The sequence below is a fragment of the Danio rerio genome, chromosome 1, assembly GCF_049306965.1.
Source record: "Danio rerio strain Tuebingen ecotype United States chromosome 1, GRCz12tu, whole genome shotgun sequence".
NCBI classification, from domain to species: Eukaryota; Metazoa; Chordata; class Actinopteri; order Cypriniformes; family Danionidae; genus Danio; species Danio rerio.
The window spans coordinates 59,998,480-60,014,329 of record NC_133176.1 but is presented as its reverse complement, the minus strand read 5'-3'; the positions used below and the strand labels follow the sequence as shown (position 1 = coordinate 60,014,329).

The following is a 15,850-nucleotide window of genomic DNA, read 5'->3' as shown; positions in this document are numbered from 1 at the left end:
TTATATTATATTATATTATATTATATTATATTATATTATATTATATAGCATTTTATGTTATATATTATATTATATGATTTTATATTATATTAAATTATTCTGCCAATAAGAAATGTACAATAATTGTCAGATTGATTTCTAAGGAATCTTTTTTAATTATTATATTGTACATTGTTATATTATATGTTATGTTTCATATAAAATATAAATATATAATATATTATAATATAAGATATTTAAATTACTAATTAAATTTAAATTACTAATTAAGATAATTAAATTATTTATATTATATTATATTATATTATAATATATATTATTTTATATTATATTATTTTATATTATATTATATTATGTTAAATTATATTATTTTGTATTATATTATATTATGTTATTTTTTATTATTTTATATTATATTATAATATAATATATTATATTATATATTATTTTGTTTTATGTTATATTATATTATATTATTTTTTATTATATTATATTATATTATATTATATTATATTATATTATATTATATTATATTATATTATATTATATTATATTATATTATGGTATATTATATAGCATTTTATGTTATATATTATATTATATGATTTTATATTATATTAAATTATTCTGCCAATAAGAAATATACAATAATTGTCAGATTGATTTCTAAGGAATCTAACGTAGACAACCCTTGTAAATGTTAAAATCCTTTACTCCACATTTACTTGTTATATCATTAGTTTATTCTATTTTCTCCTTGCTCTTTTTTTGTATTCTTTTTTTCAATGCCACAACACAATATTGCTGATATTATTGTACCACTTATGGACTTTTTTTTTCTACTTCTATAACAAGACAGTTTTCAGTAAAGTGCCATTTAAAGGCTTAACTAGTTTAATAAGTCATTGTATAACAGTGGTTTGTTCTGTAGAAACAAGAATTGAAAATCTTAAGGGGGCTAAAAATATTGACCTTCAAATTGTATTTATGAAATAGTAAAAACTGCTTTCATTCCCGCCAAACAAAAACTAATAAAACTTTCTCCATAATAAAAAATATTATCAGACATACTGTGAAATTTTAAAATGGTTGATAAAAAATTAAAAATGGCTTTCAATCTAGCCGATATAAAACAAATAAGACTTTCTCCAGAAGAAAAAATGTTATCAGACATACTGTGAAAATTTCCTTGCTCTGTTAAACATCGCTTGGGAAATTTTTGACAAAGGAAAAACACTTCAGGAGCTGTGTGTTGATAAGAAGTGCATTGTACCAAAAGATTAAATAAAATGACAGTAATTAAGGCCACTTGATATAAAGAGGGATTAATAAATAACACAATGTCACAACTTTTCGCCTTAGGGAATGAAATACGTGTTTGACGGGTTTGCAAGATACACCTTTGGTCCTGCGGCTGCATGTTGTTCACACTCTTATAAGAAGGAAACAAAAGCAATCATGTTTAATTTACAGACGCCAGTGGGCATATTGCACACACACACACACACACACACACACACACACACCTGCAGGTTCAGGACAAGCTGGAATATATTTCTGCAGTAAACTCAGGCTTCAGATGCAAATCAGGATTACTATGATTGATTATTAATTGAAATTGATTACTACTCGAATAGCAAATCAGAATAGAATGAAGAATGAGACTGGCGTATGGTTCATTTAGAGCAGAGGTGCACAAAGTAGGGCCCGTGGTAACCTTAAAATAAATCAGTTATTAGAGATGAGTTATTAAACTATTATGATTGGAAATGTGTTGAAACGATCTCCTCTCCGCTAAACAGGAATTGGAAGAGAAAAATAAGCGGGGCGCTAATAATTCAGACTTCAACTCTAAATAATCTGTTTGTATATTAATTTAAGTAATGTTGTTAAATAGGAAACAAACATTTCTATGATTTATTAGCAGCAACATTTGTAAAGGCATGGTAGAAATATCATACGAAAGACTTGCTTTATTTACAAATGTAATTGGATCTAATTTGGTTTGCATCGTAAACCTTAAGTAAAAGTGAAACGTTTTTATTTTTATTTCATGTTTTTACTTACCATATATACTCTCAATATCACTCCACACTCTGTAAAAAAAATAAAATCATCATTTGTTTAGCACACTGTACTTTTTCTGTCGTACGTACTAAGAGTTATGAAAATTGATCTACATAAAAATATATGTGATGTCAACAATATTGGCTGAAATGTTATGTCTACATGCTTAACTGAGTTGTCTGGACAAACATTTTTGTGTAGAACAGGAATGTTGACATTTAAATAATTTGCATGCTTGACGCGACGTTCTTACTGCATCAAGTTTCCTTGTTTTTTTTTTAAAATGTTTTCTCAGCCATTTATTTTAATGTTCATAGATTCTGTCTGAACAAAACTATGTTTAATCAAACAAGATTTTCTAGTCGTCACAACTTAACCAACCAAACTAAGTTATTTAACAAGTTTAAGGTAAACTTTGTATAATTACACATTAAGTTAAACTTTGTATAACTTAAAAAAATGTAAAAGAAACCTGATTCACCTTTTTTTTTTTACAATGTGGACGTTATTGTAAAGGGTCGAAAACAAAAATGCAGATACTCTCAAAAAACATTAGGCATCAAATGTAAACAAGGATGACTGCCATCATCAGACAGTGTTAGCTGTTGCAAAATAGGTATTTACCATAGGGGACCAGGACATTTTCTGATTCGCTGATCGTAAATCAACGTTGGATGAGGAACAAACGCTTGATTGTATCTGATCAGATCAAACAGGCTGATCTATAAGGGTGGCTATAGGCATTTCAACACCTTATCAGATCAGCTTATCACTTTTGATCCTGCACAAAAGCACACTGTAAAGAAAGATCTGTTAACTAATGAACGTTTACGTATTCTGTGTGACTGTTTTCAGTTAATTTTCAGTATGTTGATCTCTGCTCTGATGACTTTTGATGTTGAAAATTCAACTCTACAGTTTAACAAAGAGACTTTTATAGACATTTTAGTAGTTTGAAATGATGTAATGCTGGCCCGTAGCCAGGCGGGATTCAGAACGTGTCTCATTTTGACTGTTATGTCATCATAAATGGTGAAAATAGCCATCGAAGAAGGCTTCAAGACCAAGCATAATGCTCTTTTGGCTGCTTTAACATGACTGAGGAAAGTTGAATGTGCTGGCTGCTTTGTGTTTGCGTAATAAAAGACCATAGGCTAGTTTTTAATTTAAAACTCAAACAGCATCTCTTTTCTTCTAATGATATATGATGTAATAATTTTGTATTTTTTCTCATGTCTTCTAAATCTTAAGGAAGTTTTCGTTCAAGTATGTTATTGGGACGTTATTCTAAAGTTGCAACTATTCCTTTTTTACTAACAGTTAATAAATGAAGAATAGTTGCAACTTTAGAATAACATCCTAATAACACATAAACTATTGACTGATACAAGTCTTTAAGTAATTTAATAACAGCTTGTTCATGATCTATTGCTAATTTATTAGGTATAATAGTAAATTATTAAAATACAGTTTACAAGTCATTTATAACTTGTTAACTTACAGCTTGCAAGTATCTATAAGGCAGATTTATAAATAATTATTAAACTATTAACTATTATTTAACAAGTCATTTTAACTAATTAACTACTAGTTTATTAATGATCTATTAACTAGTTATAACAGAGAGTTATTCTAAAGTGTTACCAAACTAAGTTGAACATTACAACATTTAATTAGTTTATTTAAATTCAGCACATTTAAATAGTTTGCATCCACTTACCCTAAAAACATGTTGTAAATTCAATAATATTTTTTTCAGTGGTAATTTGAACACAAAATCAATTAAATTTACTACATGTTTTTAAGGTAAGTGGATGCAAACTATTTAAGGTTGAATTTAAATAAACTAATTAAATGTTGTAAAGTTCAACTTAATTTATTTGTTTAAATTCAGCCCATATAAATTGTTTGCCACTTACTGTACACTGAAAAAAAATATTCAAAGATGATTCCTTGGATTTACTAAAAAAAAAAATTTACGTTAAGTGGTTGTAAACAATTTATTTCTGTTGAATTTAAACAAACGAATTAAGTTGAACATTATTAAATGTAGTTTGTTTGTTTAAATTCAACACAAATAAATTGTTTGCAACCGTTCTGCATGCAACACTTTTTTCAGTGTACTTTAAAATAAAATTGAGTAAATCCAATGAATCATTTCTTTTCATTGAGCAACTGCTGTGTTGCGAAATCCTGTTTTTACAGCATCTGTTTATTAGAAAACTAAACTGAAACTGCAGGACATTTGTTAAAATGAGTGCATTCGTTTTTACAGTGATACAGTATTTCACACCTCCTAAATACTTTTCTTACTTAGTTTCTTGTCCAAATATTTTAAATCAAGAAGCATTTTCTAGACAAACTATGTGGTGTTTTAAAAAACAATGAGTCAAAATTAAGTGAGTTTGTCCTTAAAACGAGCTTAATAATAGTTTTTCGTTTTAACATGAGATTATTTCTGATTATTTTACTTGTTTTATGGACAACTCGAAGTAAGAAAATCTTCCAAATCAGTGTTGATCTTATTTTCTTTTGTTTTTGTTTTTTTGTTTGTTTGTTTTTTTCCAGCTGATTGATTTACAGCCAAACACTAACGAGAAGTGAAACAAAGAATAAAAATGCAGGACCCACATGAGATAAAAGCTTCTCACGCAAGACTGGATTCCTGGATGTTAAAAACTTGCAACAAAACAGCTCAACAATCGCAACTAAAAACTCACTCTCATGGCATTTAAAATTTGTTTGATATTTTAGGTTTATATTATTATTATTATTTTAAATTATTATTATTTTATTATTTTTAATAATAATAATAATAATAATAATAATAATAATATACAGGTTAGAATATACAGTTGAAGACAGAATTATTAGCCCTCCGGTATTAATAACTCATCTCTAATAACTGATTTATTTTATCTTTGTCATGATGACAGTAAATGATGTTTGACATGATCTTCTTCAAGACACTTCTATACAGCTTAAAGTGACATTTAAAGGCTTAACTAGGATAATTAGGGTGAAGTTAGGGTAATTAGGCAAGTCATTGTATAACAGTGGTTTGTTCTGGAGTCAATTCAAAGCAAATATTGCTTAAGGGGGCTAATAATATTGACCTTAAAATGGGTTTAAAACAATAAAAATATGCTTTTATTCTAGCCGAACTAAAACAAATAAGACTTTGTTCAGAAGAAAAAAATATTTTAGGAAATACTTTGAAAAATTCCTGAATCTTTTTAACATCATTTGGGAAATATTTTAGAAAGAAATAAAAAATAAATCACATGAGGGGGGATATTATATATATATATATATATATATATATATATATATATATATATATATATATATATATATATATATATATATATATATATATATATATATATATATATATATATATATATATATATATATATCAGTATCATTTGTCATTCCTTTCCAATTAGTATCTGGGTCTTGCCTTACAACCAGTGGAATTGTAAGAATATTTAATTTCGTACCATGTTCAGACTCAAAGAGTAACATTGTTCATTTAACATCACTCATTTATTTCACTCATTGATATTTTATGCGAGAATTATTATTAATCATATCCAGATTAGATGCTTTCTGGAAGCAGTTTGAAGTGTAATGTAATATATATATATATATAATATATAATAAATATATATATAAATATATATAAAATATTTATTTAGTTACTTTTTTAAGGGAAGTAGGTAATTTCTTGTTAGTTTTTCAATCTGGACTAAGCATGTGTGTGTGTTTGTGTGTGCCCGTGTGCGCTGTGTATACATACAGTTGAAGTCTGAATTTTTAGCCACCCTGTTTATTTTTTCCCTAATTTGTGTTTAATGCAGAGAAGATGTTTTCAGCACATTTCTAAGCATAATAGTTGAATAACTCATCTCTAATAACTGATTTATTTTATCTTTGTCATGATGACAGTAAATAATATTAGACTAGATATTCTTCAAGACACTTCTATGCAGCTTAAAGTGACATTTAAAGGTTTAACTAGGTTAATTAGGGTAACTAGGCAGGTTAGGGTAATTAGGCAAGTTATTGTATAACGATGGTTTGTTCTAGACTCTAGAAAACATATAGCTTAAAGGGGGCTAATAATATTGTCCTTAAAATTGTGTTAAAAATTGAAAACTGCTTTCATTCTAACTGAAATACAACAAGACTTTCTCCAGAAGAAAAATATTATCAGACATACTGTGAACATTTACTAGCTCTGTTAAACATCATTTGGGAAATATTTAAAGAAAAGAGAAAAAAAAAATCAAAGGGAGCTAATAATTCTGACTTTAACTGTGTATTTGTATATATATATATATATATATATATATATATATATATATATATATATATATATATATATATATATATATATATGTATATGTGTGTGTATGTATGTATGTGTGTGTGTGTCATCTAAAATATCGAGTGATTTATTTAATTTTTTTATTTTATTTTACGTCAATGTAAGGCCTTTTACACCAAAAGTAAATTTGAAGCACATGAGGAAATGTAGGGAAGGAAATATAAATTCAGGTCTTTGCAGTTCAACTCGAGCTCGAACAAACTCTCCTGAACTGCATAAGGTATTTGATGCATACAAAACTGAAACACTCTTCATCAGTAAATATTAGCAGTTTTTATTTATTTTAAGGCATCGTCTTATTTTAGAGCAAGTGAGAAGAGCACATATTTGTACACATTTAAATAAAAACTACAGTAAGTCTCATGTTTACACCATACCTGCCATTATTTGTCTAACGCCATCGTTCATATAGAACTAAAACAGCATATAGAATATCAACAGCACAGCTGAGTTGTAACATGTGTTGCCAGATTGAGGTAAAAATGCTTTGATATTGGAATATTTCTTCAATTGCTTGAGGTGATGAGCTTCTGGCAAAAATCTGGCAAAGATGAAAAATAAGTGATTTTTTTTTTCGTAACTAGATAAGGCCTTACAAATTGAAGAGAGTTTCTTGAAAGAAATAAAGAAATGGGAGAGTGGGGGGAGAAGAGCGTGAAATACAGGAGAGTGGCTGGAAAAAAAGTGCAGGAATAGTTTACACATCAACACAGAGACAAGAGAATAAATGCAGTTAATAAATGTGAAGCAAAGTAACGGGTGACAGATTTTGTTATTTTAGAAATTTATTATTATTCATTATTTTGTTTGTTTTTAAGAACATCTTGACACATCTATAAAAATTAAGAGTTTGTAGACATTTGGATTAGAAGCAAGACACCATTTAAGTAGAATTTATATATATATATATATATATATATATATATATATATTAGGGATGTAACGGTATCAGAATTTCACGGTACGGTAATACCTCGGTATGAATGTCACGGTACGGTATTTATTGAATCATTTACAGAAAAAAACAAAACTTATGAAAATACTCCAAAAAAGTGCCAAAAGTGTCAATGACATACAAATTAGCCATCTATATGTAAGCTTTGAAACAGGAACTTCAATTTTATTAACAAAAAATTATTAAACCATGTAAAAAAATAAAGTTTCAATTTAGTATTGTTGAAAACTCATCACATTCAACATTTAATCACTCACTCACTCACTTATGGGTTTTAAGGAAAATTATCATATAAATATAACCTGGTAAAAGCTGGTATCTCTGGGCATTTACAATGCCCCCTGCAACAGAAAAAAAACCCTCTCATTTGGGACTGAGGTTTCTGGGACAGCAGTGGGTAACGTTGTGCATTGTCTTTCCCCCACTTGACTGGACAAGCCATGAGTGAGAGAGGTCTCATGTCTGTATCAATCTGAACAGTGTGCTGTGTCACACCCTCCGTCCCGCCCTTCAGTAGGCGCGCGACAACACCGCTCTTGAGTATGCGCGCTCAACCCCCCCCCCCCTCCCCGCTTTACAGTACGCGCGCAACAACACCGCTTTTCAGTACGCGCACGACAACACAGCTGATCAGTACGCGCGCGGCAACACAGCTGATCAGTACGCGCGCGGCAACACAGCTGATCAGTACGCGCGCGGCAACACAGCTGATCAGTACACGTGCGGCGACAACACCCGCTTCAGGTTCGATCATTTCCAGCTCTTTTTGATGCCCGCTTCTAGCAGCACACTCCATTTCCGCATTACTGGATCTGTAGCGACAACAGACCGCAAGGGATGATGGCCACCCCTGGGCTGATGGGAATTGTATTTTTCGCTACCTCCCATTCGCTTCATTCGCCTGAGCAAATTTTCTCAGAAGACCTATAGTTTTACCGAGTCATGCGACTACGGTAATATCGAAAAAAATTAATATTGCGGTATGACGGTATTTACAATACCGTTACATCCCTAATATTGATATATATATATATATATATATATGTGTGTATGTATGTGTATATATAATTATTTTTTACCTTATTTGTAATCATTACCCCAACACTCTCCTCATAACCTTTCTTTACCGTTTTCTTCATTTCTCCTTTTCATGCATGTTCTCAGTGCACTTTATCTGATAAAATATTACCTCAACACTATACTACAGTACTCATTCATTCATCCATTCATTCATTTTTCTTCTTTACTCCCCTTCCTACAGTACTAAAAGCCCATTTATTTACAATGTTCTTCATTCCTCCTCTTCATGCATGCTCTCAGTGGACATTATTTGTAGTGCATCACCCCAACACAGTCCTCACAACCTTTGTATACCGCTGCCTTTATTTCTCCTCTTCATGTATGCTTGCAGTACATCTATAAGAGCCAGAGCAGCTCCGTCGACCATGATGGCGACTCCTGCAGCGATAAAAGCCACAGGGACGGCTGCTAAAGCCACAGCGGCGTTAGCCACGGCTCCAGCAACAGCTCCTGCTCCTCCAATGGCTCCTCCGAGCAGACCTGCTCCCACAAACACTGCTTTCTGAGTCCTGGTCATCGACGAGAAACGGATGCTCTTCTGAGTGTCCATCAGCAGCTCATTACTGGAACACTCTTCTTCATTCTCCAGCAGTACACTGACCTGAGATCTGTTTTCTTCATCTGTGTTGTTGAGGACATGAGAGCCACCTTGTTCAGCTTGTGCTAGAGCAGGCATCTCAATGCATATCTCCATTTCTTTCTTCGGTTCTTCTTCATTTATTGGCGTATCACACACTTCTGGAGTGTCGATGATGGAGATCATTCGATCGCTCACCTCTTGCTGGTGTTTCTGGCATTTCTCGTTCACAGATTCATCAGTGGATTTTTCGTCAAACACTTTTTCTCCTGGGATGGTGTTTTCTGATGAGCTCTTCCCAGCTCCGCTTTCAACCACCATTACAATCTTGAGGTCTGACATGTCTTGAGGAGATAAAACACAGACGGAGACTCAGTTAAATGTGTAGATGGTAGAATAAGAAACCAAATAGATGACAACTTTATAACAGGTGACTTGATCTTTGACCTGGCACTTTTAAATCAGAATTAGGAGTCGTTTACGATGTTTTCAGCCCAAAAACGGGAAACTTTTTAACACGTTTTGCTTGTTTGGAAGTTTTTGTTTTCTTTGAAGGGATCGCTGGGTATCACAGTGTCTTAGGGAACCCTGGGTATCACAGTTGAAGTCAGAAGTATTAGCGCCCTTTTGATTTTTTTCTTTTTTTCTTTTTTTAATATTTCCCAAATGATGTCTAACAGGGAAAGGAAATTTTCACAGTATGTCTGATAATAATTTTTCTTCTGGAGAAAGTCTTATTTGTTTTATTTCGGCTAGAATAAAAGCAGTTATTAATTTAAAAAAAAAACAATTTTGGGACAAAATTATTAGCCCTTTTAAGCTATATATTTTTTGATAATCTACAGAACAAACCATCATTCAGGTGCGGATTGGCTAATCAGGGAGGACCAGGAGAATTCCCGATGGGCCGGTCTGATTTTTAGCTGCGAGGGCTGGTGTCCGTAGCTGCTTGCACTCTCAGCAGTCACACTTTTTTCATCTATTTGTTTATTTGACCATATCTTTACTCTTTTTATTCATTACTTTGCCACAGCGCCGCTCTTTTTATTTATTTTCTTGCAGCCTCATGTGCAAAATGCAGCCTGCAGGTTAACTAACGTTAATGATGATGATGTAATGTAACTATCGACCCCAAACAGCGGCACCTTAGTGAATATAAGAATTCGAATAATTAATAGTAATGAATAATACACCTGCTCAATGAAAATCAAATGATTCACTACATTAATAAATCTGACATAACTTGATCAGAAATCTTAAAAGGAGAAAAAGATTGAGCCATCAAAAGAAAGTAGTGTTGTGTCTTACGGGTCACAAGTCATTACTTATTTTTTATCATCACATTCATGGCGCCATTGTGGTCCAGTGGTACACACATTGCATTTCGACACCGCGTACCCGTGTTCGAACCTCACCTGTAAAATTGTTATTATTTTTTTTTTTTTTATTGTAAAGACATATAATACTGTTAGGGTTGTTGAACACTTACATTTCTAAAGCAGCTCTTTTCTTGAAAAAGACATGATAGTGAAATTAGAAACTGAATTGGAATCAGTTGTGAACTAATCAGCGATCACTATATGGCGAATAAATCCCGCCTTCTAGTACAGAAGCCAATCAGAGATTGCTTTATGGCGAATAAATCCCGCCTTCTAGTACAGAAGCCAATCGGCAATCGCTGTATGGTGAATAAATCCTGCCTTCTAGTACAGAAGCCAATCAGCGATTGCTATATGGCGAATAAATCCCGCCTTCTAGTACAGAAGCCAATCAGCGGTCGCTATATGGTGAATAAAGCCCAATGAGTCCCACTCCGGCCCTGCCATCATTATACAATAACTTGCCTAATTACACTAACCTGCCTAGTTCACTTAATTAACCTACTTAAGCCTTTAAATGTCACTTTAAGCTGTATAGAAGTGTCTTGAAAAATATCAACTAAAATATTGTTTACTGTCATCATGACAAAGATAAAATAAATCAGTTATTAGAAATAGGTTTCTAAAACTATTATGCTTAGAAATGTGCTGAAACAATCTTCCCTTCATTAAACAGAATATGGGGAAAAAAATAAACAGGGGCGCTAATTGTTACCACGACTGGGGTGGAGTGACAGGAGACAACAGGAGGTAAGATCCAATATGCAGTTTTATTCAAAGTCAGGCAAGCAGTGGTCATCAGGTGCAAACGGGTATATGAAGGCAGTCCAGAATCGTAAACGTTAAACAGGCAATAGGTCTAAAGGCAGGCGGCTAAACAGGATAACAAGGAAAGCAAAGCTAGGGTCTAAACACAGATAACCAAGACAGGGAGAAACGCTTCGTAATGTCACACTGGGAAAACAAGACTCGGCAACCTGGAAGCGTGAATGAGTGGCTTATGAAAGGGATGAAATCAGTCTGTGAACAAGGTCCAGCTGGTGCTTGCAATCAGGATATATGAATGAGCAGACGTGCGTGTTTGGGAGCAGTGCATGTATGAATGTGTAGTCCTGGGGAATGCGGAAATGTAGTCCTGAGAGTTCATGTGAGAAAACCAGCGATCTCTGGAAAGCGATCGCTGGTTGTGTGACAGCTAATAAGTCAGGGGGGCTAATAATTCTGACTTCAATTGTATATATTGGGTATTATATGCCTTGACTTAATGCTTCTATGAAATATGTAAAACCATGCTGCCATTGTTTTCTATGATGTCTGGCGCTCTATTTGTTTTGTTGGAATATCAAGCTAATTCCATGCGTGTTCAAAAAGAAAAGGTCTGGAGAGGGTTTTCTTCAATGCCAAAAATATTAGTCATTTATTAGATGCTAATGAATAATTCGATGACAGAGCTATGGGTTACGTTACCCCAATGCAATACAAGAATTACATTCAAGAGGTTCGCAACTAACATACATTTCCTGACTCCAGCATATATTTACACAACTGATATTAACAGGTGGAGTTTGGTTTAACGCAGGAATGGGCAAACTTGATCCTCGAGGGCCGGTGTCTCTGCAGAGTTTTGTTCCAACAATAGTCAAACACACCTGAACAAACTAATCAGTGTCTTCAAGATCACTTGAACTCTATAGGGAGGTCTGTTTGAATAGGGTTGGAGCTAAACTGTGCAGGACACCGGCCCTCCAGGACCGAGATTGCCCACCCCTGGGTTAACGCCACTTATCAGTCATTCTGCAGTCCTTTGGCTCTTGTACCCCAGACATACTTCCTCTTTCTGCAAACCTTCTCTGCATACCAGAACTGAACAGTTACCTGCATCTTTAATACATTTCACATCTTCTACAAGCATCATGACAACTTAAAAAAGTTTCTTAAACATGTGAAAGTGTTCCTCTTTTTCATCGAAGTTGTTTGCAATACCTATTCATGCACAGAATTTATAATGTAGTGAAGTGTGTAAACATTTAGCTGCGATTTTGCGACTCTGCCTTTGGACGTCTCTGAGGCAAAACAGCTGCATGAACGCTAAAGCTTTAAATAAAAGCGAAACCAAGAAAATCCTGACAACAACTATGTTCACAAATACAGGCACAGCCGTTTAGAGGCCGTTACTAGTTCATTTGCCAGTATTTTGGAATGCATGTGTGAATGGTGTTTTTACTGCAAAAAGTCTAGAACATTCTTGCTTGTGTGAAGCGCTTTGTTGAATTTACCCATAGTCGCTCTGGAAAATGTTTTGAATATTTACTGGTCTCACTGTGTGAAAGGGGCTATGGTCACAAGTGGGCGGGGCTTTCTTCCTCTGATGACATGTGCAAAGGGAGAATGACAATCAAAGTGTTTCTGCAGACTGATTTGATCAAGTCTGATGTAAACAATAGAATCAATACATGTTTATTATTAGAAGCTGGTTACACTGCTGACACACAACTGTGTTTAAAAGCGATTTATGCCTAATAGCACTCTTTTAATGCTCCTGCTGAACCACAATTCAATCAGATTTTTAGATGAACATTTTCTTTTAGCTATTTCAGAGAACACTATCAGATTTGCTGACGTCTGTATTTCCTAAAAGACTTTATGTAAGTACATATTGTGAATATTCCACCTTCCTCTGTATAATGGAGAAACCGAAGGTAAGATTATACCAATCTAAATTATTTTGGTTTGCTTTGTTTACTCCACCACATGATCATTTGAGTCAGTTTAATTTCCTGTTCAGCAAGCGTATCGATAAATTCGGTATTTTGAGCAGGTGATCTGTCTAAAGTGTGCATTTTGTGCTTGAATAGGTGCATTGTTTTATTATATGATTGATGAAAATAAAAGAAATGCATGCCAAAAAAAATGAAAGCAGTTCTTGAACAGGAGCATTTAACATTCCTAACATTACTCTCTTTTTTCTTTTACCTAACATTAATCATTATGGCTTTTTTTTTTTTTTTTTTTTTAATCAAGTCGTGATGTGTAATTACAGTAGCTCTGGCTTTCTTTGTAATTATAGTTCATTTTGTTTATGAACTGAAATGGTGAATAATGTGCTGTGATCCTGAACTCTTTGTTCTGTAAATATAATGATGCATACCATTCCAATGCTGCAAAGGTGTTGAACAAGTTTACAGTTTTACATTTTTATAATAGTCGCACGCCCAGAGATAAAGTGTAATTATTCACTGTTTTGGAGATAATCAAAATAATTCAAACTGAACACACAAAACTCGCCTTTTTTTTCTTTTTGTTCCGTCCTCAACATAGTTTATTTCAATTATAACTTTATCCACTTTGTATTATAAATTAAAACATGCACATTTTAGGAGACTCCATTACTCAATTAAATTGAGGCAACAAACTCACTTAATTAATTTAGTTCAGTCATATTATTAGGGTTTTCAGTGAACCCAGCTTTTTTTAAAGTATCATATTTTCGTGCACAAATTCTTCCCTAAAAAATACTTTGGTTATAATTGGTAAGTTATTAATTAATTACTGATTAATTGCTTATTACAATTATTGAAATTGTATTTAAATTACTTTAATAATTACTTTCTTTTTTATTTTTTTATTTTAATTAAAATTATTATTTTTTTAAATTTAAATACTTTTTCTATCTGATTAAAAAGTTATTAAATTATTTGACTACATTAAATACATATAAATCTCCCATATGCGTTCTTTAAATCTGTATTGCTCTCCTTTTAGCTTCGTTTATAAATGTCAAGTAAAGTTAAACATTTCCGAATGACCTGAAGGATTTCTGTTGACATATTAACATGCTCAAATTCGTCCCTAAACATACTTCAGTTATAATCAGTAAGTTACTTACAAAAAAGTTATTAAAATTGTATTTAACTTACTTTTCTGATGCCTTTTTTCTGATCAATTTGAATTAAATATTTCTTTATTTTTCAATTGATTAGAATCCATTTTTAAATCTGATTAATAAACAATTTAATTACTTGACTGCATAAAAGACATGTAAATCCCCCATGTGCATTCTTTTAATGTGGATTGCTTGCCTTTTAGCTTTGTTTAAAAATGTCATATTTAAAAAAAGTTAAACATGTTGGAATGACCAGAAGGAATCGTGTTGAACCCAGCATTTTTGACACATCATATTTACATGCTCAAACTCTTTCCTAAAAATGTTGGTTATAATCGTTATTACTTAATTACTGATTACAATGATTGAATTTGAATTTAAATTACTTTACTAATACTTTAAATTTTGATTAATTTTAAATAAAATATTTCTTTATTTTTTTTTAATAATAATTACAATACTTTTTTCTGTGTGATTAGTAAGTCGTTTATTTAATTGATTACATAAAATACATATAAACATCAACATTTGCATTATTTAAATGGGAATTGCTTCCCTTTATCTTAGTTATAAAATGTCTTCAGAAGTCGCATTCCTTAATTTTTTTTTTGTTCCTTTAGACTTTTATTTTGTTGTTGTTTTATCAAATTAAATTTTCTAGTCAGCTAAACTCAAACAGAAATTAAATAAAGAAACACATTTGTTATCATAACTTTGTCATTTCAGGGTGTTTTTCTTACAGTACAGCACAAAAAACAGATCCAAATATATTATATATTTTTAATAAGTGATATTTTAGTGTTTGTAAAAAAATAATAATAATAAAAATAAAAAACCGTTTTTTTTTTCTTTTTTTTTAAACTTACCTTTATATTCTGCTGCCTTTCTGCTGGATATTTCCATCCTTCAGTGTCTACCTGAATCATTAACAAGAGAAACTGTATAAGACTCTTTCATGCTATTGAAAAATTCCACACCCACCCATTGGCTGAGATGTTTGACACCTGACTCTCAACCTATGTGCTGTGGTTTGAACTAGCTGCAATTATTTGCATTTTTTGTTTATACCTCAGAAGGGAAATAGTTTCTCTTTAAGCATCTTATGTTAAAAAAATATTTACATTTACACTCGCTTCTTTCATACACGCAAGTTTAGTCATCATTGATAGTCAAAGCATTTGAGGATGTCAGTTTTTGTTTAATTTTCAGTTCTTTTCTTTTTTGTTATGTTGTTTTTGTTTGATTTTTCATTAATAATGTAACTTAATATAATGTTTATGTTGAGGATTTAAAAAAAGGGAACTATTTGAAATACATTTTTGGAACCCAATTTCATCCAACGTTAAGACTTTTACAAAACTATTGCATGTTAATTTTATTAATTTATTTTATTTCATCATTCATTCATTCATTCATTTATTTTCTTTTCGGCTTCGTCACTTCATTAATCTGTGGTCGCCACAGTGAAATGAACTGCCAATTTATCCAGCATATGTTTTACACAGCGAATGTCCCT

General features: G+C 31.9%; 1 protein-coding gene across 1 annotated transcript; it reads right to left on the bottom strand.

Moving 5' to 3' along the window:
- Positions 1-8,664: 8,664 nt before the first annotated feature.
- Positions 8,665-15,269, bottom strand: LOC141375161 (uncharacterized). Its single transcript, XM_073907395.1, has 2 exons — positions 15,201-15,269; positions 8,665-9,416 (listed from the first exon to the last, which is right to left on the bottom strand). Exons 1-2 carry the CDS (start codon positions 15,235-15,237, stop codon positions 8,773-8,775), a joined length of 681 nt encoding a protein of 226 aa, XP_073763496.1. The 5' UTR covers positions 15,238-15,269; the 3' UTR covers positions 8,665-8,772.
- Positions 15,270-15,850: the final 581 nt, after the last annotated feature.

What these genes read in the sequence shown, in the direction of transcription:
- LOC141375161 (XM_073907395.1), bottom strand. Translation starts at nt 15,237, where the DNA reads ATGGAAATATCCAGCAGAAAGGCAGCAGAATATAAAG. An exon ending in AAAGGCAGCAGAATATAAAG is followed by an intron (nt 9,417 to 15,200) that starts GTAAGTTTAAAA and finishes TATCTCCTCAAG; the next exon opens with ACATGTCAGACCTCAAGATT.